This window comes from Strix aluco, chromosome 4 (assembly GCF_031877795.1).
Source record: "Strix aluco isolate bStrAlu1 chromosome 4, bStrAlu1.hap1, whole genome shotgun sequence".
Classification (NCBI taxonomy): Eukaryota; Metazoa; Chordata; class Aves; order Strigiformes; family Strigidae; genus Strix; species Strix aluco.
This window is the reverse complement of record NC_133934.1, coordinates 69,988,894-70,011,630: the sequence shown is the minus strand read 5'-3', so window position 1 is coordinate 70,011,630 and position 22,737 is coordinate 69,988,894. Positions and strand designations below refer to the sequence as shown.

Genomic DNA, 22,737 nt, shown 5'->3' with positions numbered 1-22,737 from the left:
ACTCAGCCTACAAAACAGTGGGCTGATTTTAAGACATGATGGGCATTTATGCATTTTACTGGTTTTGGGTCTCAGTGCTTCTGAATTTTTATTTCCATGCTTTGAACATGGATTTAGTGCCTTAACTTTTCCAACTCTGTAAATATAGAGGCTAGGTTATTTTTAGACTTCACAACGTGATACTGGGCAAAACCACTTTTGAAACAGAGCTTATTGGTTACAAAATCACAAACTTAGACCAACATTTTTCAGTAACTGTCTCTTCCTTTTTATTCAGGACATTAATTGGGAAGACTGAGATAGCTGGTTGCAGATGATCTTAAGGGAACAGATCCTCTATCTAGAAACTCTATCTAGTTCCAGAAAACTCCTCTAGAGTTCAGTTTTCTCCAGTGAAGAGATCTGTGGAAAATTCACCCTCAGGACAGATTGAATTTTCTTTTAAAGTATATGGAAGAAATGAATTCAGGATTAGTTGTACAGGGAAAATGAGTTTTTTATTTGGCCTCTGAAGAGGGATGAATTTACATTGGGCTTGTAGAAGAGCATATGTTATAGTCTGGAAAAGAAATATACAATACAAAAAAGACTGGAAGCTTTATGGCAAAATAGGTTAATTTCATTCAGACGATGAAGTAGTTAAGAATCAAGCTTTTCTGCTGACCTCTTAAATTTTGTGGTGAGAAATGAAATCCTTACATAGTGGAAGTAGCAGAAATTAAGATATCATCTAAATAAACTTTCTGTTTGTCTTCAGCTGGCAATCATGTGACCAAAGCAAGTGATGTTCCTTTTGCAGCCATGCAATATTTGCTGATGTTACAGGTATTGAGTGTCAGTTAACATCCAGGCTTGTGCAGCAGGGACACCTGGATGTTTTTTTAAAGCTTTCAGAGACTATTTGTTTAATAAAGTAGCAGAATGACTATTTACTAGTAAGGTGACACTTCTAAAGCTCTAAGTCTACCTCTGACATTTGTGAAGGTTCTTCCCAAGGTGTTTTTGCGTAGGCAGACTCAGTATTAGCAAAGAAGAAGTTGGGTCTGTTGGTTTTGTTTTTATTCAAGAATCAGAAATGAGATGTAGACCCCGTTTTTGAACCTATAGTATGGCTGAACTTGTTTTCCATTTGGTGCTTTCATTATCAAAGAAGCTTAATAGTTTCTGTCTTGTCACAGTTAATTTTGCTGAAGAAAATTGATATGCCTTTGCCCACCACCAAAGCAGTCTCCATGTGAAAATGGAGATTCTTTCAGAAACCAAAGCCCAGTTAGAAAAAGATTCAACACTATAGTTGTCACCATAATATTTGGGCTTTTTTTTTCCTCTCTCACATGTAGGGAACCAATTTCTGCACTCAGTTAGTGGTGCAAATCATTAGCTACCATCTTTAGTGAATTTTCACTAAATGGTACTGCTGATGGTGCTGTCTACTTTGTGACATTTCCAGTGTTTGGATATTTCCTGGCGATCCCATTAACTTCTAAATTAATTGGAATACCTCATGGCTGAAATGTAGAAAACCTGTAGTTGAGCAGATGTTCTTTTTGTAAAGTCATCATAAAAGTATTGAATTAGAAGTACCATTTCTTTGTTGCTGTGTCATCAAGATGTGTCATGACCTTATCTTTCAAAGGTTTTTAACGTTGTTCCAAACAACTTTAAAAGTCTGTTTGTCAATACCTAACCTCTTTAGATGAAATTGAATACTATATCATTAGCTTAAGCAAGTATAAACTTTAAAACTGTAACACATTACAACTGAAGAAGTGTTACTGTATTATAGCCCCAAAATATACCTTTCCATTTGACCCCTATGAAGTGCAAAATATTGCAGTAATTTTCATTGTATAGAGCACACCTATGATACTACTGTGCAGTTGTTTTGGGGATAATTTCCAAGTTTGGGATCAATTCTTGTAATTTCTTCCATTTTTTCCTTTAGCTGTTATTAGAGTCATGCACAAAAGATCTCCCAGGGAGCAGATTGCCATAGTAAGTACGTATTTTACAGTATTTTTGGAAGGCATACAATAGGTTGGATACTATTCTTTACCCAGTATGAGCAACAGCAATGGTAGTAGTACTTGTTGGACTACTCTATCCAGATTACACCGTAATCTGTCTGCCCCTTTATTTTTTTTAATAAAAAAGTAATTTGCTGCATCCAAATAATCATGAATTCAAGTACCTAACTCTTAAACATGGAGAACCAAAGACCAAGTTTTGATCCATAGTTCCATCTTTGCATAGATGGGTGCAAGAAGAAATATTTTAAAATAGAAGGACTATTTCACTCTTGAAACATACTTTATTCCCTCTTAATGTTGTTGTTCTTATTTCTTTCTTCACAGATTCACTTAGTTTAGAAACATTCCACAACTAACGGGCTTGTTAGATGATTAATAGAAAACAAAACCCCTACCATCTCCTATTTTCCACTTTACAAGAGTCCATCCATGCCATAGATATTTTCCATTCTCAGTCTTGATATCCTACAGATGTGGAATTAAACCTCCTTACACTATATGGGAATGCATTGTGGAATTGTACATGTGTGTTTTACTTCACTGAGTCATTTCTCCATTACTTTAGCTACACTGAATGTGGGCATTGTGCCCAGTGGAATAACACTTGCTGTACCAACACTTTTATACACCTTAATTCAGATAGACCTTATCTGTCAAATCAAATAGAAACTGCCAGCAATTGCAGATTATTTACTTTTCCAAAGTTTCCTCTTTTGCTTAGGATAGTGAACAGAACTAAAAGGAACAATGAACTAGTGAATGCAAAGGTCTGGAATGTCAAGTTGTCTTTATAGTTCCATCCCTCTCGAAAAATATACTTCAAGAATAAAAGTCATTGGTGCAGGACTTAGGGCTTTTTTGAATGGAGAACTAGGAGTGCAAAGCTTATTTCCCGAGAAACATGGACTCCCTTTCATCTGAACTCTGACAGATGCCATTCTTCAACATCATTTCACTAGGAAAAAAAATATGTATAATATAGAGAGTACACACATAAATACAAAGGCTGAAAGTTTTTTTCCTGAGGAAATATTTACCTTGATGCTATGATATTTGATTTAGAACAAATAGGCATGATCTGAAGCCACAGGAAAGAAGAGGCATGGATGAGCGATATCTTAGGAGGACAGACACAATGTTTTTTGCTTTTTTCTCTGTATTGTATGTACTGTTAGAAATGAAAATAAACAGCTATATAATACTGTCATTATCCTATTTGGAAGTGGAAGATAACTTGGGCATGCATGGCAAGAAAGCTGGAAACACTAAAGTCTGCATTATTTTTGACAGTCCCCATAATGCATTTTAGTTATGCCAACATCCTTCTCTTTCTCCAGTCTGTGTTGTGCCACTTACTCTTAGTAGCTTGAACGGAAATGGCTGGTACTTTATATTGTGTCTGCAGTGGCTGGAGTTTGTGGATATGTATTCACATAAACTTACTATACTTTTGTTAGTTATTCTAAGGCTATTCCTTGCCACTTTGCTTTTAAGGAAGATCCATTAGCAATGGGTGTGTTGTTTTCCATTCATGTACTTTCTTTTTCCTGGAAGATTTGTTTCCAAGAATTAGCATTGCTAATTCATTAGAAGAGATTTTTTTCTTTAAGCTTTTTGTTTATAAAAATACTCTGCCAGCAAACTGATTTTGTCTACATTTTTTATTATGCCGCCTGTTTAGAAGCAGAGATTAACTGTTAACTCCATTTTGTTGAGAAAGAAGGGGCAAGTTTGTCAAGTTTTACTCACTCATTCTTAAATGAATCATGGAACTTCTTATTAAAATAGTTTTCAAGGAGTCGCAAAAGCAACTCTTACGCCATCTACAGTGACATAATTTTTCATGTATGTCACCTTCTCCCCAGGTTAATGGAAGAGAGTCCTGGTAAAAACATGCCTTCATTTGGTGCCTTTGAATATGACTGTGCTATTCTTTTCCCTTTAGTGGCGCCATTGAGCACCTTGGTAGCAGCTGAATGTATATTTTACATTACTCTTAGAATAGATAGAAAAAAACCCGTGCTACTTAGTAACAGACATCATCAAGACCATCTGAGTCTGATTAAGACTGAAGACATTGCCAGAGATGATTTGGCAGTGGCTCACAGGGAAACTCAAAGTTTCTGTTAATTTGGATGGGTTTTATTTGCTTTATTATAGACTCTAAGTGAGACTAGAGTGGTGACATGGGAGAGGACAGGTGCTTTCATTATGAAAGACAAATGCAGACTCCCCTTTTATTTCTTCTGACGTTTTTAACTAATCCTTCTATTGCCCTTTGAGGTTAATCCCTGTTCACTCTGCTATGGTTACTTTCAGTAAACAACTCCAAAGCCTTACATTTTCTGTCATAGAATTTGGTGAATTTTGTCTGGCGGACTGGGCCATAACTTGATCAGTCTTTTGGATTACTAGATTGTTTCTTCAAAAGATTTGAAGCTTCCTTGCTATTTCTTTTCTGAGCTGTAAGAACGTAATTGTGCATGTTGTTAAGTATGTGCTACTACTATAAATAGTTAGTGGATTATAGGTGAAGGTAAGAGCCAGGAATGCCTGTGTTGAAGTCCATTGTTATCATTGTCTCAACAGCCCTGGGCAATTCACGTGTTCTTTCATTGTCGTATTTTCTTCCATGTGTGAAATCAGATAGTGACATCTATCCAACCCATGGAGTTGAGGTCAGGAATAATTAGCTAGTATCTGTGTGCTAGTGATTAAATAGTGCTCTATGAATACCTCTTATATCATCTTATTTAGCTCAAACTGTAAAGTTTCATGGCATTTGAGTTCCGCTTCTGCTGCAGCATATATGTGGGCTGGCTGACAATTACGTTGTTTGGCATCTGTTGTCCAGACTGATCTCCTTTAACTGTACGCTATCTTCTCTATTGAAATAGAGGCCTTGTCAGGGAGAGCATGTAGTATATTAGCATATGTGGATTGTGTACCATTGCCCTCTATTGGACAGCACTAGACTTAAAGTGCTTATCTTGTTCTGGGCTTAAATGTTGGACACAGAAAGTATTCACTAGACATTTCTTCAGGAATTTGAGTTTTGAAAAAGGCAATTGCTTTGTCAGTAGCTGTGCACTTCAGGATCTTCCCCTTCCTCAGCCATTAACAAAGGTTAGATTTTACTGGTAGTGAAGATTCGTAAATAACTTTAGATATTACTGTTCATGGATACTGATTTAGCAATTCAGCCAGCCTCAATCTTGTGAATTTTTTCAACTAAGGAAACAGAAGCATCTAACAGCTACAGCCAGCCCAGCCAAACAACACAGCTCAAGTTTTGGAAAAACTTGAGAGAGAAAAATGTGATAATATTCTATAAGTAAGTTTGAAGTGTTTAGTGACAAACTGACCGTCTTTTAGCAGAAAATAAATGAAATTCACTAGCCAGTTTAGTTATTGCAGCCAAGTACAGGACTACATAGGGTCTTCACATTGCTGAGTGTCCATAACATGCTAGTCTGCTTAGCTCTTTGATAAAAGAGGATAAAAAATAAATACAGTGTCTTTGATTTTATTTTTTTACTGTTGTGATATGCCAGTGTGACTTGGTTAGAGCATAAAGTCTCCAGTGGCAGAAGGACATAATGGAATAGCAAGTCCATTTAGAATACTGCTTAGCACTGTTGCCTGCTAACTTGTCTTATCTCTGTTTTCTTGTACTTCCCCAGCTGTCTTTCTCTCTGTGCTAGACATTGGGTGACAGGGACCACAACCAGGTGTTCCAGAGATTGCACCAGTCCCTAAAATGCAGAGGAGAAATAGCAGTATGGAAACCTACCACGTCCTGCAGTCTAATATAATAGTATCTTTCTGCTTTACTGTTAAAACATGATTTTTGGTTGGTTTTTTTTCCCCCTCTCGCTCTCTGCCTATCTCACATCTTCTGTGGTCTGTGAGCATTCTGTGTATATGTCAGTGAGTGTTCATTATAATGCACTGTCTGTTTGGCTTAACTATGGTTTTTCAGGAGGTATATATGCTTTGTCAAAAAATATTATGCATCTCATACACAATATAGTGTCTGAAAGGGAGATCATGAATAGTGGCAAAAATTTAAAACAGGGGAGAGTAATAGATGTCAAAGTAAGACTCAAACAGTCAAATTAATATCTGGAAAAAAGTTACAATGTGCCTTGGAAATGCTCTTAATCCTCACTGTATTTGTGAACTGAATCCTAAAACACTTTCATGTTCTCTGCCCTCTGGTACGTGGTTTATGATAGAACATTCAAAGGAGTAGAAACTATCATAAAGGTCACAAGGAAAAATAAAGCTACTGTTGCTACTGTCTGAATGTTATCCATCCAAACATCTAACAGCTGCCATCCAAACCTGTATTTATACTGCCATTCATTTGAGGTTAAATACAGAGGAGTCACATCTAACTCCAGTAATACACATCCAAACCACAGTGATCTCTATCTAATTCTGCCAAGGTAAATAGCAGCTTATTAAAACACAGGAGGGGATTACAAAGGATCCGTTCCTCTGAGATTCTGAAAAAGTATCTACCTAAAGTTCAAGATCTTTATGACTACCAAAATAACAACAATCATCTCTTCACTCTCCTTGGATGGATTATCTGATTTGTTGATTATCCATGTCATAAGTACAGAACTGTCTAATCTGGCCTCTGCAAACCTAGATGAGTTTGGAGTGGCATAAGTATATGTCTGTTGTCCTGGGACTTCATTTCTCATACCAGATCAAGTCTGGCTAGATGAGGAGCAAATTCAGGTGCAGCACTGCGTTAACATGGTTATATAGCTTCTGAGGCTGAGCTGGCATTGCATGCTCAGACAGCATGGTTTCAGAGCTACTAAGTCCTCTAGAATTCATTGTACCAGGATATATTATAACACAAAAAACACCTCAGGTCCAGAAACAGAGGCATGTATTCTGTTTCTTTGTTTGCTAACCTATTTATTTTATTATCTAGCTTAATGAAGAGTTGCTTGTAACTTAACCATGAACTTATCCTAATGTGACCAAAATTAAAATTTCACTTCCCATAATAGCTTTAGTGTTTTAAAAATTAATTTACATGCCAAAGAATTTGCAGTACTTGTACTGAAGAGATACCTGTAGATGTAGAAAGAGGGAGATGTAAAATCACCTATCTTCCAGTACTCTCCACACTGTCAATAACTTTGATCCTCAGCTGTCCAAATATCCTGTAGACTTAGCATCCAGTCCACCTATTTTAGGCATTTATTTGGGCATAGAGTTAATTTATTTTTAAGAATGCCTCTCCACATTGATTACACAGGGGGCCAAGACAGTAACTTGAGCCTCAACAGAGTCCCAACTGAGATAACTATCCATACTTCTGCACATTGAAAAGACCAAGTTCCTAACAGAAGATGATATTAGAAAATCTGATTAATGCCTTATTGTTTTGTCAATCACATTTTTTAAAACTGCAGGCTTCAAAATACTACAGAACTGCTGACACCAGTTCAGTGTTTGTGAGTTCATGACCAGTTGTATTTTGTGGTCCTGCACATTTCTATGTGAGGTGAAATCCTTGTCCTGCTGACATAAGTGGTAAATTAGTAAAGCTCCCATTGACTTAGCTGCAATCAGGATTTTGCTCCATGTGGTCAAAGGATTTTTGTTGCCTTGTTGTTCTGTTCATGATGTTTCTTTGAACTGCATTTTTCTCAGAGTGTACTGATTCAGTAGGTATATTTATTCATTTCTACAATGATCTTTTTATTTCATTTTACTACCACATGGAAAATCTCTTGGAGTTTTAAACTGCCAGAGGCAGTAAAGAATGGTGGAGAACTCCACAGAAATAATGGAGAAAGTAATTTTGAACTTTCACATAAGTGAAATTATGTGGATCCGTAGTGCAGAATTTCTTGGAAACTAGAAAAGTTACCTATTTATTTCTTGTCTTTTAGAAAAATGGCATCTGAGACTATTCTTTTGTGCATGTAGGTAATTCACCACAGAACTTCAATTTCAGCTCTGTGTTCCAATATACAAACTATTTAATAGGCAAGAGATTTGCATTTAACTGTAGATATTAACTGTCTTGAACAGACCTGAAATCAAAGTAGCTGATGAGCACCTGATCAAAAATGCTGTGTGCTGTTTCTGCTTATAAGCTTTTCTGTTAGAAAAAAATATTAGAAATACTGTAGAGTTGAGCATATGCTGATTCATGTTGATTCTTGTTTTCCAAAAATTACTGACTTTCTCAGATTAAGCTCAAGTGCATCCATTAATAACAGGAAGTGACTGATTAAAACTAAGATTGCTTAGCAAATTGTTAATGATATTGAAAAGTGGCAATTGTTTTATAACTGCCATAGTCTTGTGAGGTTGTCCATGCTGGGAAAAGGTACCAGCACATCTATTATTCTGATTCTGAATGCCATAAAGCTTCTTATTTTCCATTTTTGCCTTAGGCAAATTCTGCTTGTCCACAGCCTGCTTGAAATTATTGTTTCCAACATACAAAATTATTTTTCCAGCAATTAGCATATCTTTTCTTAGGTTTCTTTATTTATAGGGAAAAAATAAGTCATGAACCTCTGCACTATTTAGACAAAATATCCTCAGGTTTTGATTTATTTATATATTTAGGTATTATTAATAGCTAGGGGTTTATCAACACCTTCTTTTCTATATGTATGTCATCTATATTGTAACCTTCCAGCTGTATTTGAAGTGTAACACAGCACCATATGTTCTCCTAGTTCTCCATTAACATCTATTAATTAACCATTACCTTTCTTTCTCCAGAAAAAAACAAACAAACAAACAAAAAACCCAATTTAGGTGCACATGTACACAAACAATCCTGAGGTCATTTTGTTTTAAATATAAAATACTTAAGTCCTCCTCTTAGGATTGAAAATGTGTGAACAAACATCAAACATTTTATAGTACACTGAGCGCTGTTTCTGACTCAGCAGCAACACAAGACTTCTTTTTAAAATCCAATAATGTATCCACTGAAAAATGTAAAAGCGCTAATACCCAATTTGAGGAAAACCAGATACTGGACTGGAAACATCCACCTTTCTTTCTGGACTTAAAATTATTCACTACACCAAACACTCATTCCACAAGACTCACATTCGATAATTGACCAGTCTGCCACGCTGTAGTCATTTTAAATGCTCTTAAATGTTGATGAATGCACCAGAGAATCTAGGGCATTTCAAGAAACATAAAGTACATTCTCTGGAGTGTAAAACATCATACAAAACCAATGACTGTTTGCCTGTGTAATTGAGATTTTTAATCTGTTGCAAATTACTAAAGTCAAGGGAATTATGTTAAACTGTGAACCTGGTTTATGCATGCTTTCTTTATGATGTTTTTAAGAACTTACCAAAGAAGAATGAAAATATAACCATGAAAAGGACTGAGTCTCTTATAAACTTGTAAACCCTTAGTAGAGCAAAGCTATTAAAATGCTATTGTCAGGTTTATCAGTTCCCCAAGTTTTACCTGCATCAATCTTTTTTCTTGTATTAGGGGCAAAATCTTGCTTGCTTTATAAATGCAGAAACAGCTTTGTAATTCATTTCATGTAGATAATGAAAATTTGATCTGGCTTTTCACAGATATATTGTACATGCTGTCCTTATTCCCCTAAGAGCAATTCACTGAATAGTGTAAAGACAGGGTTCACAATTTGTTCTCAATATTTATTTCTTCTTTAAATAGTATATTTTAATTAAGAATAAATAACAAGAGAATACAGCAATACAGCCCTTATGAACAAACCTACAGGGACTAAACAGGTTTAAATGCTTGTAAGGTAGACAAGTAATTATAGTAAGTAGTTGTTAGTTACAGGTTTTTATGGTGGGGATGAAAATGTTCAAACAATAAAAACTGCTTTGACCATATTACTTTATGTGGGTAGATTGTACTTCACTGCATTTCCCTCCTCTGCTTAGTCAGTATGAAAATGAAATTCTACTGAATTTGACAAGTTGTCATTTGACCTGATGGTTTAAGCTTCTAGAAGCTCATATCAGCACGAGGTCACCTACAGGCAAAGTCAGTGAATCTAAAAATGGTGCAGAAAAAAGAGATTAGACTTCACTTGGGTTCAGATTATTTAGACAAACAGACAAGAATTTAGAGAAAACAAAGTTGTGTTTCTCATCCAGTTGGTCAAATCACTTTATTAAATGATACAATTTACATCTCTGGCATGCACTCTCAAATAAAGTGTCCTTTGCATGAGCAAAAACTCTTTAGACGTGAAAAGCCTTTTATAAAGATAATACACTCCTTTGCTACTAGGCAGAAATGCAATGTGAATAGATATTTGGTTGTGTTAAAGCAAACCAAAATGAAAACAAATTATGAACGAGAGTTGTGAACATCATCATCTAACATAACTAAAGAAACTAAATTTTCGGTAATATTGTGTATTCGGATACTCTGCATATTAACAGAGACACCTCTGAGGGTGAACACAAAAGGAACGTATTTAAAATATCAAGAGAATTTTTTCCTCACATTTACTGAGTAGATCTGTGCATTCAAAAACAAACGTAAGGAATACTTGCATTAATATATTCAGAACTCATGCACTCAAGCACTCTATCATTTTCTTTGATAGAAAGATGCTTTGCTAGTGGAGGAATGGGGTGAAGAATAGAAAGTGAAAAATGCTGTGTGGTTCTTCATAAAGCTCTGTATGCATTAATATTTCATTTAGTAGTCTGGGCCTGCTGCTTCCACTGAGATCAGTACATTTTCTCAATCTGGTTTTAGCCTGATTTCCTTTGTAAACAAGGCTATGTGATCTGTCTGCATGCCTGTGTGTATGTCCTCCCGTTAATAACTTTGAAAATGTTTATTTGTTTCGTTTTTCTGTGGCAGTGGAATAGATCTCAAAGACAATCCATTGCCCACACACTTTATAAAAATAGATGTCTGGGTGGAGGATGGATACATTTACCAGTGTTGCTATTGAGGGAAATGCTGCAGTGTGAACTCATTGCTTATTAGATATGAGAGAATCCATATGGGAAAGAGAGTTAGTAAATCCTCATCAGAAGGAAAAAAAAATCTCTAGTAGGTCATGTTAAACACTCAAGTTAATCTATAAGATGCAAAGCCACATGAAACTCAACATCAGTAATTCTCATGTTCACAGAAGTACTTAATGATTAATTCCTTCTTGTGAATAGAAGAAAATTACAAGGCTACACATTGTTCTTCTTAGGACATGTAGGCCTTCTGTGAAATACACATGCACTAGTGCTTATTGAATAGTTACGGCCTTGATGACTTTGAATTATACATTTCATTGAATTTCACTTTGAATTATAATTTCACTGAAATTAAGTGAAAACTTGACATGTACTTCCAGGAAGATAGGCCTGGATCCAAAGACAAGCCCTTAAGGCTAATGGGACTACCACAGTCCCATTGGATTCAGTGGGAATATTCCCAGCCATGATAAAAGGGGACGTTATGGGACTCTGCAGAGAAAAATGTATTTTTGCCTGTGTCACAGGAAAATTTACTGTGATTATGTACGTGTATGACTCTGAGGCGCAAAGCTCATTTTCAGGCATATCATGGCAGCCTTGTTTGTGTAATTTTTCTAAGCCATCTATTCTTTGCAAATTCATATTTTGTGAAATAAATTTGTAAGGTGCTATAGCAATATGATCCTAGTTACAACTCCCATGTCCTCATTTCCTGCTTGGTCAAAAGGATCAGTTGATTTCAGGGAGACTTCTGTTTGACTAGAAAGCTGCTGCCAACTTAAACCCATATATTTTTCATGTAATTATTTACTCTTATGGGAAGTTCCTGCTCAACTGAACTTGGGTTTAATTTTCATTTTTCCTTTATACCAATTATATTTTATAATTGCTATAAGGGAAAATCCTTTGCAGATGGGAATGTTTTGTAATATTGCATATATGTTTTAGTTCTTTCTAATCTAATCACTTTACTCACAGTTGACCATCTTACAGAAACTAAGGATACTTAACAGTGCTTCTGCAGTAATTTTAATTGACTGTGCTTGACAGATCCTTGAAGAATGCTCCACAAAATGAGGAGGGTGCAGAGCATTTTGTAAAACTTGGGGTATTCATTTAATGCTTTAACAACATCTAAACTATCCAATAAGCTTGGAATACATATATTTTTAGTCACATATTTCTACTATTTAAATAAGCTGTAAATGCAAGATATGTATCACCAGCAAAAATTATTTACCATCTCTTCAGATCCATCAAGATAGTTTAATTGTAACCAGCTGTTCAAATATTTGCTACTCGTACTAGACTCATACCCTGTAACACGTGTCATAAACCCTCTTTCACATACCAACTTCTATGTAGAACAGGTATTGTTCTTGATAAACAATTTATCTATGTCTTCCAAACTGAGAATACAAATCAAAAGCTTTCTAAACATTGAGCTACCTAGATACTAAGAATAACTGCCCAGCCATTTCCAGACATTGTAGCAGTAAATGTTCAGCAATTAGTGCATTTCACAGAGAAATAAAGGCTGTTCAGCCTCTGACTTGTTTGACAATTTATTACAAAATAACTTGCAGTCCAGTTTAAATACACTCTAAATACTTTCCTTATCCTTTTTGTTGTACAAGTATCATGGTACTGATCTCAATTACAATTTTCTTACTGTTTTGTTCAGATTATTTGATAAATTGCAATATGTAAAACTTAATCGAAACTGTCTTGAAATCCATCTGAAATGGATGACTGCATAAGATTGCATATATCTGCATGTTGTAGGGATTCAGGTACCATGACCACAGATGTATTGTAATTGTTGCCACAGTAAAAATATTGATTTACTTTTTTAGCTCATTTTAAAAATGCAGTAAAGAAAACATATGGCAAATAAGCCAATGCTTCCAAGTATTCCATTTCCATTGGAACTTTCCCAAGTCTAGTTACATCTAGTACCTTGGAACTCAGATGTCAAACATACCCGGAAAACCTACAAAATCCTGTAAAATACTTCTTGCCTTTAAAATGCCCTTATTTTACATTTGTTTTTTTCTTCACATTAACTTAACTACAAGTACTTGTACTGTCTTCATCTATGTCCTTTATAGATTTTTGTATTGAGCCCATTGGTTGCCCCACTTTCATCCCACCCTTCACCCCAAGGAATGTGTATTTTTGCCTTTGACAAACAGAACAATCTTAGGTTAGGTGTAAAACTGAGTCTATTCTAGAGGCTGCTAGCCCTGCAGTCATGTGAAAACTGTGCTCCATTCAATTTTGCCTCCTCATTTCTTTAGTTCAGAGATTGTTAGGCCAGCAAGAAACTTTCCTTCTCCAACTCAAATTTAAGGCTTGTAAAGCTGGAAGAAGGGAAAATATGCCAGGCCCTTCAGCTGCTCATGTTGGACGCCTCCATCCCCTTGGCTGTGGATTGTAGTTTGAATCAGCTGTTGACAAGCAATAGTCAGACCTGGAATCCATGGACATTATATCAGGATCTGTTCTGGACCGTTGACTGCAGTAAGCATACTGCAGCTGAGAGCCAGCCAGCGTAGTGGCACTTGGGACAGACAGGGAGCTTTTGGGGGGTGATACAATACCCGATCGCTTCCCTCCTAGTAAGGCTACTCTACCACTTGGGGCTGGAGGCTCATAAGAAACTTTTTGTTTCCATTCATCTGGTGGCTCAGGAAGTGTTTTCCTGCGAGCAGCTGATACTACATTAGCAGCAATGGATTCCTGCATATTTTGGGGCCCAAAAGCTTCATCCACTAGGCCGAGAGGGGATCTTGCCGCTGCTTCCCAGGGAGTCAGTCTCTTGCCAGGCCTGTCAGCTGCTGTGTCTGGCTTGCTGAAGTAATCAGGGGCAGGCTGAAATATAAGAGGAGAAGTAGGAGACATGGCTCGAGAAATGAATGAAGAAGGTCTCCCAGGAAGTGATAATGAGCGTCCACTGCTTCTTTCCTAGGAATACAAAATACCAAATATAGTTACAGTTATTAAACAACAAGAAAGAAAGCCTATTCACTTCCCAACTAGAACAACAGACCCTGAAAATGCATGACATCCTGGGAATCCCTTTTTATGTCTATGGGTACTTCTTAATACTTTAATTTAGTGGAGAGGAGGTATTAAAAAGGAGGCAGAGGAAGAAACAGGAACAAAGATAGAGCAAATTACATTTTTGAGGAAAGTAAATGGACCACAGACAAGCTTTTACTGAAAAGGTACAATTATGTTGGCAACTGTGCAGCTTTTTCACTAATTACTTAGTGTGCCTTGTTCTGAAAAGACCATTCTTAATAATGAAAAAGGAAGTCATGTTGTGACGGTTCTCTGTGTGTTCACAAGATTCTTTCTAACATGCAGGCACAGTATAATTTATTTGATAACAGGCTCTGTGTAGGACTTCTGTCCAATCACATATCTTTGGCAATCTCCTTTTAAGAAAGGCATTTCTTACTCTAAAATTATTAGACTTATCCTCATTTTCACTTTTCAGGGCACAAAAATGAACACAAAAATTTAAAGACATTCATACAATCATTCACTTAAAACCCTTACATGATGCTACTTAACCTGGCTCTTTAAAAGGCAATGCCCTCAAAATTTCAGTACATTCCAACCCACTTGTAGGAGCAATTCATTCATATTTGACAAATCCTAATCTTCTTAGTAATGCAGCACTTTGAAACAGAAACTGTGTTCATGACAAGGTTCTGCTTTGCTAGAATTTCATTCAAACAACATTGGCCTGTGTTACTTCTCCCAATTAGATTACAAAACATAAAATATTGTGAGCATGATCTAGATACCAGCCAATAGGTATCTGATCATACAACGTATAGCTTATCTAGCAAAGACTCACATAGAAATGTCAAGTTTTGTAGGCTTTTCTGTCACAGGATCTTGTCCCATTTAAGAAATTTGAAAGACCTCTGCTTTACACAGGCTTTCAAGTTATGCTTTCAAGTTATGTTTTAATATCAGCCTTGTATATGAGAGATGTAAACCGAGAAAGAGACTACTGATTTCATTATTTTCAGTCAGTTTGGTGGTGCTTGGTCTGAATCTCTTTAAAAAAGTGTATAGTAACACACAGAGGTTATGTAATGAGAATTTTGACAAGTTTCACAACTAATGCTTTGTAACAAGACTATCCTTTCACCTCTTAGCTATGACTAGCTATTCCCAGTTTGCAGTTACAGAGAGGAAACTCCCCAACATTATTAATCCTACCCCCACATACTTACGGCAAATTTTCATGAGGTTCTACTTCTATCCAGGAAAAAATACTTCATTTCGGGCAACTTAGCTCAGTTAATTTTTAAGAATCCTTGCTTAAACCATGCAATGATCAAACATTAAAATGTGGCTGATCAGATCATCACAGCTGACTACACTAAGATGGTAACATATAAAAAGCAAGAATTATCCATTTGGAAGGTAAGTGAAGAAAATACCAAAAAAGTGAAGCAAATACAAAAACTTTTCTTCCCATAGATGAAGTTATATACTGTCAATAATGGATTAAAGTTTCTCCATATATTCACCTGATGGGAGAGATCTCATTTTCTTACCTGGAAAATAAGAGTCCAGGTAATAGATCGTGCTTGGGGCCAATGAGTGACAGACCCAGATAGGCCAGTCAGAATACTTCTCCTTCCTCTAATGTACTGCAATTTCTTTCTTCATTGAATCCACATAAAAGAACTTATTTAGCAAGCCTGGTTAGGACATTTTGTTTATAGTATTGGAGAAAAAATATTTTTAAGGTGCAAAATCAAAATAAGTAGGCAAAATGAGATACAGTTTCTATCAGAAATTAATCTGATAACCCAAACCATGAAACTAAGAAGGTAAGGTTGTTCAGAGGGATGAAAAAGTTGATCAAACATGTCCACCTAGTTCGTTTACTTGTGTTAACTGCTCTCAGGAGGGTTCTAGAACATTGTGCTGAGTAGACAGAAACTTTCCCCTTTATTTGATGGAGAGTCCAGTTCCAAGCCCCATGAATACTTTGTAGGATTCCAGAGATGCAGAGGGAAATGATACTGTTGAAAGAAGTGTTGCATAAAATATCTGACTTTCCAAGACAGTTAGCTGAAGGTACTGTTTAGTCTGTCATGTTTAGAGAAAAACTCCAGAGTTCATCAAATTGCAGAAGTATCTTTTTGACCTAACCATTAATCATAAAGCAGGAGCTAATTTTTGTTGACAGGGTTTAATCAGAGAATGATGAGTTATCAAGTGTATTTCACTGTTTGTCTAACAAAATGGGCTGTTCTACCGTGTTAGGAAAATAGGAATTTAACTTGTAAAAGCAGAAATATTGTAGACAAAATTAAATGTTCATATTATGGCAAGTTCTACATGGTTTTGGTACAGGTGGTAGATCGGATTCAACAGAAAATCAAATGGAAAATAAGATATTATTCTGTGATGACAGAAACTGTTCTATGGGTAGCTTTGTAATCATATAAGGCAAAGAAAGGGAACTGGCAAAAGAGAGATAAAATGACCTCATAGAAAAAACCTCTGTGTGAATCAAACAATACAGTATAGAGGAACTAGCACAGAGTTTTGACAACCAGTCAGGGATGAGTGTTTTATTGACTTGAGAATCTTCAGTGTCCTTAATTTGGAAAAACTCAGTGTACAAGTGTTTGTACTTCAAATTATATCTGTCCACAGCACCTGTAATGTCATGCAAATCATAAATCTGGCATGTAAGGGTTGGTGTAGAAAAAGCAGAATCTCAAATACTGATAATCTGGAGAATATTATTATATCTTTTGAATTGGTCCTTATGAAGAAAAAATCAATGTGTAATACTTTGGTTATGGAAGATTTTAGTCTCATAGACAAATAAAAATATTTTCTCAATTTTGGTATGAGATTCTGCTTGATTTATTAGCTTTTGTGCAGCATGGGTCTATATTTGGCTAGAATGTTAGGCCTTGCAGGAAGAGATGCAGTCAGCAAATTGGAACATCAGTAATACCTTGGGAATTACCTTGGTTATACTACAATTCCTTGTATTTTTTGTTTTTGTTTTTAACTTTAGTCAGGCTCTCAGGGATAAAATGACTAGGTAAGAATCCAAATAGCTCATACTATCTCATGAGGTGAAGGAGGTTTCATTATGCAAGGATGGCTTTCCTTGGCTCTGAATAGGATTACCCAGTGATCACTCTATTAGATGAAAACATCTGTGATAGATTTTTCCAATGGAATTTGATTTACAGACTGTAAGGTAACCTGCAGCAAGTGTAGCAATTTGCCTGGCCAGTGAGAGATTGTGCCAATTTATCTGGGAAAAAAAAAAATTCTTTTAAAGTTGATAAAAATTCTCCTTTTCTACCTCAGAACCCCAAGATAATAATAGTTATTTCAAGTCTTGTCCATTTTGCCAAAGTGCTATTTGAAAACACTGACTTTTAATTTGCCTGAGTGGCTTACGCATTTTTTTAAATTGGTCTGCTGATTCTTGCATGTTTATGGACTTTTCTAGACTTCATAGCCATAGCTTAATAGCCATCATCTGAGAGACTTCATTCTGACAGAAGAACAGACCAGGTTATTCAAAGAATGCCCCAGTAGACCACTTTGTTAGGTGCTAAGTATCTTGTTTGGAGACTAGATACATTGGGTACAGTGAACACATAAAGTAAGATCTGTATCACTGAAGATAATCAATTACTGCTTCCTTCTGGATGATTGTTCAACCCACATCCAAATCACAGCAGCAAAGTTCCTGCTGCGAGATCAAACTGTCAAATTATGGTACTGTCAACTGAATGGTTCTCATCTGTAGGCAGTAGTTTAGCATACTTGCTCCTGTTTTGATATTCCCAGACCAGTCAAATTCTTCTCCTTTCACACTTGGAAGCTTGTATTTAGATACAGTTCTGATAATAGGCTGGTTTTTAACTTTAAAAATCTAGAATGTGAAATTGCCTATCTATTTCCTCTAGACTTGGTAAAATAAGGAATAATCTCTCCTTCCATGAAAGAAGGGCTGAACAGTGTTTTTAACTAACAGTTATCTTTGAATTGTAAGAGGACAAAATCTGGGAGGCCAAATAGCATTCCAGATGATTTACCTGGAAAAAGGCTGAAGTATATGAGAAGAACTTTGTCCATTCCATAAGGGTCTGAAAGAATTTGAGGAAAAAGTTAAGAGCGCCCCACTTACTAACTTCCAGTTATAATGTTGTGTCTGGCTGTCTGGCTTTTGATGGAGAAGAAGAGCAGACCAATAATTTTTGAAGGAAGAGGAAGAAGCTGACTGAATTATCTACATTTCCCAAAGAGAAAAATCATAACTATGCTAAAGGTGGGCAGAAAAGGGTTTGAAGACTCAGAAGATCCAAGTGAAAATATATTTGGCTAAAGTAAGCCTTAGTTATTTTGAATTACATTCTTCCTAAAATAAATAGCAGTTGTCATCATCAGGTAGATTCCCATAAGCTTAGAGAGAAGGAATCAAAATTTTATATTAATTTTATTTTTAACAAATCTGGGAAAATTAAATGAGTTTTGGCCTGAAGCAATTCTACTAAGTTTTGTAAACTGGATGCAACATGAAGTAGTTAAAACACTTTGGATTCAGGGGAATATTTTTCTAATTCTCATGTCTGGTTCACAGAAAATTATAGAATTTCTTTCATCACCCATGAAGAAATATAGCAAACGCATTAGTTATGTGCAGTATGCCATCATGCCTCAGTGTTTATGTTAAGGAGGAGGAATTTAGTCTCTAGTCCTACTGACTGCTGAGATTGTTAAGGTAGTATCTGTTGTAATAAAAGCAATCCAACAGCACCCTGCAGAGCAGGCTTTTGTACATTGCATAGTGACATTTGCAGTAATTGATTGAGTTAAAAAGTAGAATATTTCCATCTAGCCCAACTTTATTCTGGAAGTGAATAATCTTTCACTTCAGAATATATAATATTGCACATTTTTTCACACTCTGTGGTAAATAGGTTTTACGCACTTGTAGAAAAACATGATTTTGCTGAAATATAAGTGTATCTCAAATCCAGGAACTGAGAGATGATCAACATTGCCTTGTTTTCATTGCAGTTAATTTGTATTATTGGTAGTGGTGTTCCTAGACTGAAAGTCTGGGTCTGAACATTTCAAAATTCAAAGCAGATCTGTATTTGATATTCATAGACTGATTTCTGTCACTACTTTGGTGTTCAGCCCCTTCAAACTAGCAAACACAAACTTCAGAAATAAGGCAACATTTAGTCATGCATCATTCATTTACTGGACAGCAGCATCCAGATGTAGTGATACTTTCTATTATTTTCCCTTTGTATTTAATTCTTGGGGATACATCTTTTGACAAGCATGTACTAAAAAGAATGCACAAACCCAGGATCATAAGTGAGACAGTGGCAACTATGAAGTGCAAATAGAGAATAGTTATTCTAGCCTCTGTCTCCCTTAAGCTACAAGAAGATCGTAAAACAAGGGGTAGAGATTTTCCATTCTTCTTCCCAGAAACTAAGGGAGAAGGGAAAGAAGAGTGATATGCTACCAGAATTATTACATTATCACATATTGTATTACTGTAATCTTGTTGTAAAACATTCATTATAATACTGTACCAGCACTCGAAGTAATATGCTGCAAAACAAACCAGAACCCTATACAGTGATTATTTTGTTCTTTTCCATTGCATCATGTGAATGCTTTCAGAGGGCAAGATTTTTTCTACAATAGTTATTAAAGGGAAAGTGATTCTTAGATGTCAAGAAGAGGAAAGGCAGAGTTCAGAGCTGTCCATTGCAATCATAGGATCCTAACAACAGCTGCTGGCTGGCTCAGGTGTCTGTGCAAACAGATTAAACTTTAGGTTTAGGTTAACATTGATGTTAAAAATGCAAACTATTTATAAATTCATTAGTGAAGCAAACGTTTATTGTACCACAAGCATCTTTGATATTTATAAGCTGTGTATTAATATAAACTAAAATGAATGCAATATTACTTCCAAAAAAAAACTATTTTGGTATTTAAGTAAATGAATGTAAGCACAATACTTATAAAAGGTGTATGAGCCTATAGATCTATTTAATATAAGTAGAAGGAGTGTGAAAGTGTACCTTTGATTCAATAATATATAAGTCAATAGTCCAGAAAAATCAGTTATTTGAAACTTACTGCTATTTTAAATTTCTTGATAATTATGAAAAGTTGAAAGGCAAAAGAGCAATACTTAGTTTCATAAAATAGTGCAAATTTTAAAGGCAAGAATCAGAAAGATATTTTTCAATTTACAGACCAAATGGGAATGCAAAATACTGCTTAGTGAAATGATTTCACAATAACTGTTTCTCTGTCTCAGGTGGCCCATCTTAATAAGTGAAAATTGTTCATATGTTTACATGCTGAAACTGCCTTTTCACCAGTTAAGGAGACATATATTACATTTTTGAAAAAGGCCAAGAGTTCTATTCCAAAAGTTTGTTGGACTCTTAATAGTCCAGTGAAACTCTCTGCAACGTAAACTCCCACCTGATTAAGTCACTTGAAAGAAATTGACCTAAGTGTCTAAGTCATTAAGGCAGTTTTTATTTTTATGTTTTCGTTATAGTCCCGGTCCTTAATCTCATACCAAAGCATGTTCAAATCTGAGTTAACATTAGTGCTTGGCTAATGTTTACACAAAAAGAGGACAAAGGAGGAGGAAGTAGACAAAACAATTGTACTATCTCAAAAAATGACTCTTGTCTTTATAAAAAGCCCAGAGTTACACATTTATCATTTTGCTTTCTATGGGTTTTTAATGGCTACTGCAGTTAGAGACTAAACCACCAAGAAAATGGTAGGACAAAATAAGTAATATTTTTAATTCTTTCCTTCTTTCCATTTTTTTGAACAGAAAACAAGCACTTTAGATTTTTAAACTGAACTGCGTATAGAAGGGAGACATATTGTTAATCTTATTACAGCTTTTTTCATCCAAACCATTTGCAATTTAAACTTTATGTATTGAAAAAATATTTTCTCTCTGAAATGCTGCCAGGTCTGGAGTAAATGCTACAATATGAATTTTACAATATGAATACCAAAAGTTTTGAAATAAAATGGGAAAATCATATTTATTTGAAACTCTGGAAATAATTTATGGCAGGCTAAAATTGGAATGCAGCATTTTGGTTAATGGGGATACTGATGGCTGGAGAGGCAGGGAATCTTACCTGTCAAACAATTAAAGCCTTGTCAGTGGCTGTACTGAGACTAGTAATAGATTAGAATCACATAGTTCATGTCTGATCCTAACTTTCTCAAAGCCTTCTTGTCAGGGCTTGCTTTCAAAAATTTATAGGGAATTTTAGAACTGGAACCTAATTTATTCTAAGTTTAGATTGTTTATAACTGTGGTATTATTTCAGGTGAGATTAATCTTGTTTTCATTGTTAGTATACAAACAAATGAAACCGTTACTGTCAACCGTCTTACATAAGCCTGGTGACAAATTCTGCTTCTGACAATAAAGTCCTTTTTAGTTGTCAAGTAATGGTAGAAAAGTAGGATATTAGAATTAGGTCTTCACTACTGCAAAATGCCTACATGGGAAAGAAATGTACAAGTGCTGCTAACCTGTCATAAATTAGTTATTTGGTTAACTCCGTTTGCACCTGTGTAAATGAAAGAAAGTCAGTGCCTTCCATTATCATTTAATCTTTATCCATATACAATTATCAAAATACAGTAGAGTTATGCCTGTAAAACGCAAATGGCTGAAACTTTTTTGGCCATAGGCATCCTAGCTTTCCTTGAAACAGGTTATTTCTTGTAAGGAATAATATTTGCTGCCACCTTCTGGACTTTTATATTTACACAGCTTAGAGGAAGGTCTTAGAAGATGAAGCCTTGTGAATGAACATTTGAAAAACAAGTGCAAAGTTGGTCCTAGTTTCTGACCTTGCTATTTTGTATGAACATTGAAAGAGTTTTAACTTGATATAAAGTAAAGGCTAATGATATTTTTTTCTAAAATCAAAGAAAATAAATATTAATTGTAATACTTGAAGGTGGTGGCACTATTGTTGCTGAACAAATCCAAACAAAGATAAATTATCCAGTTCCTTATAATTTTCTTATCAAATCTTTCAAACTGAAATTTTCAGTCATATTAGTTGTTTGGTTTTTCCTCGTTTACTTCATCGCAAATGATCCAACCATTTCAGATGCATTTCAACCAAATGAACCTATATAGTTCAACCATTTCAAAGAGTGACAGTAGAGAAAAAGACATGTCAATAACAAAAATTTCTAGCATCCTTTTCCTTGAAAAGTGGTACCACTACATTCTTTAGAACTGGTTTGAGACTAATCTTTGTATCTGAAATGTCTCATATTTCCATGCAAAGTTGCCTATGTATATTCAAGCTGAGAGCCTTATATAGATATGCTCAGTAGGAGCACCTTATTTTTTACAGCTAGTTCCTGAGAACCCTGTTAGCTGCGGTACTATTTTGTTAGGCAGGAGGATTTTATTCATTATTACAGGTCCAAACCTGCTGTAGGCTGTGGTGTCTTTGGACACCACACAGAAGAACAAGGAGACTGTCCCCATGTTTTCTCTGCCTGTGTACCCACACAGGCTGGAGAAGTCACTGGGGTGTTCCACAGCTCCTGCACTGGCTGCACAGCTGGATTTTCATTCACAAAACAGTAGTGCATGC

General features: G+C 35.6%; 1 protein-coding gene and 1 long non-coding RNA gene across 3 annotated transcripts in view; one reads left to right on the top strand and one right to left on the bottom strand.

Moving 5' to 3' along the window:
- The window catches only part of LOC141923099 (uncharacterized), a 79,844-nt gene that overhangs the window by 17,647 nt on the left and 39,460 nt on the right, over positions 1-22,737 (top strand). The window lies entirely within an intron of this gene.
- The window catches only part of SYNPO2 (synaptopodin 2), a 95,656-nt gene continuing 83,090 nt past the window's right edge, over positions 10,172-22,737 (bottom strand). For both annotated transcript variants that reach the window (XM_074823565.1, XM_074823566.1), the window contains exon 5: positions 10,172-13,990. In XM_074823565.1, coding sequence (XP_074679666.1) covers positions 13,424-13,990 — 567 coding nt within the window. In that variant the 3' untranslated portion in view covers positions 10,172-13,423. The remainder of the gene's footprint in view (positions 13,991-22,737) is intronic.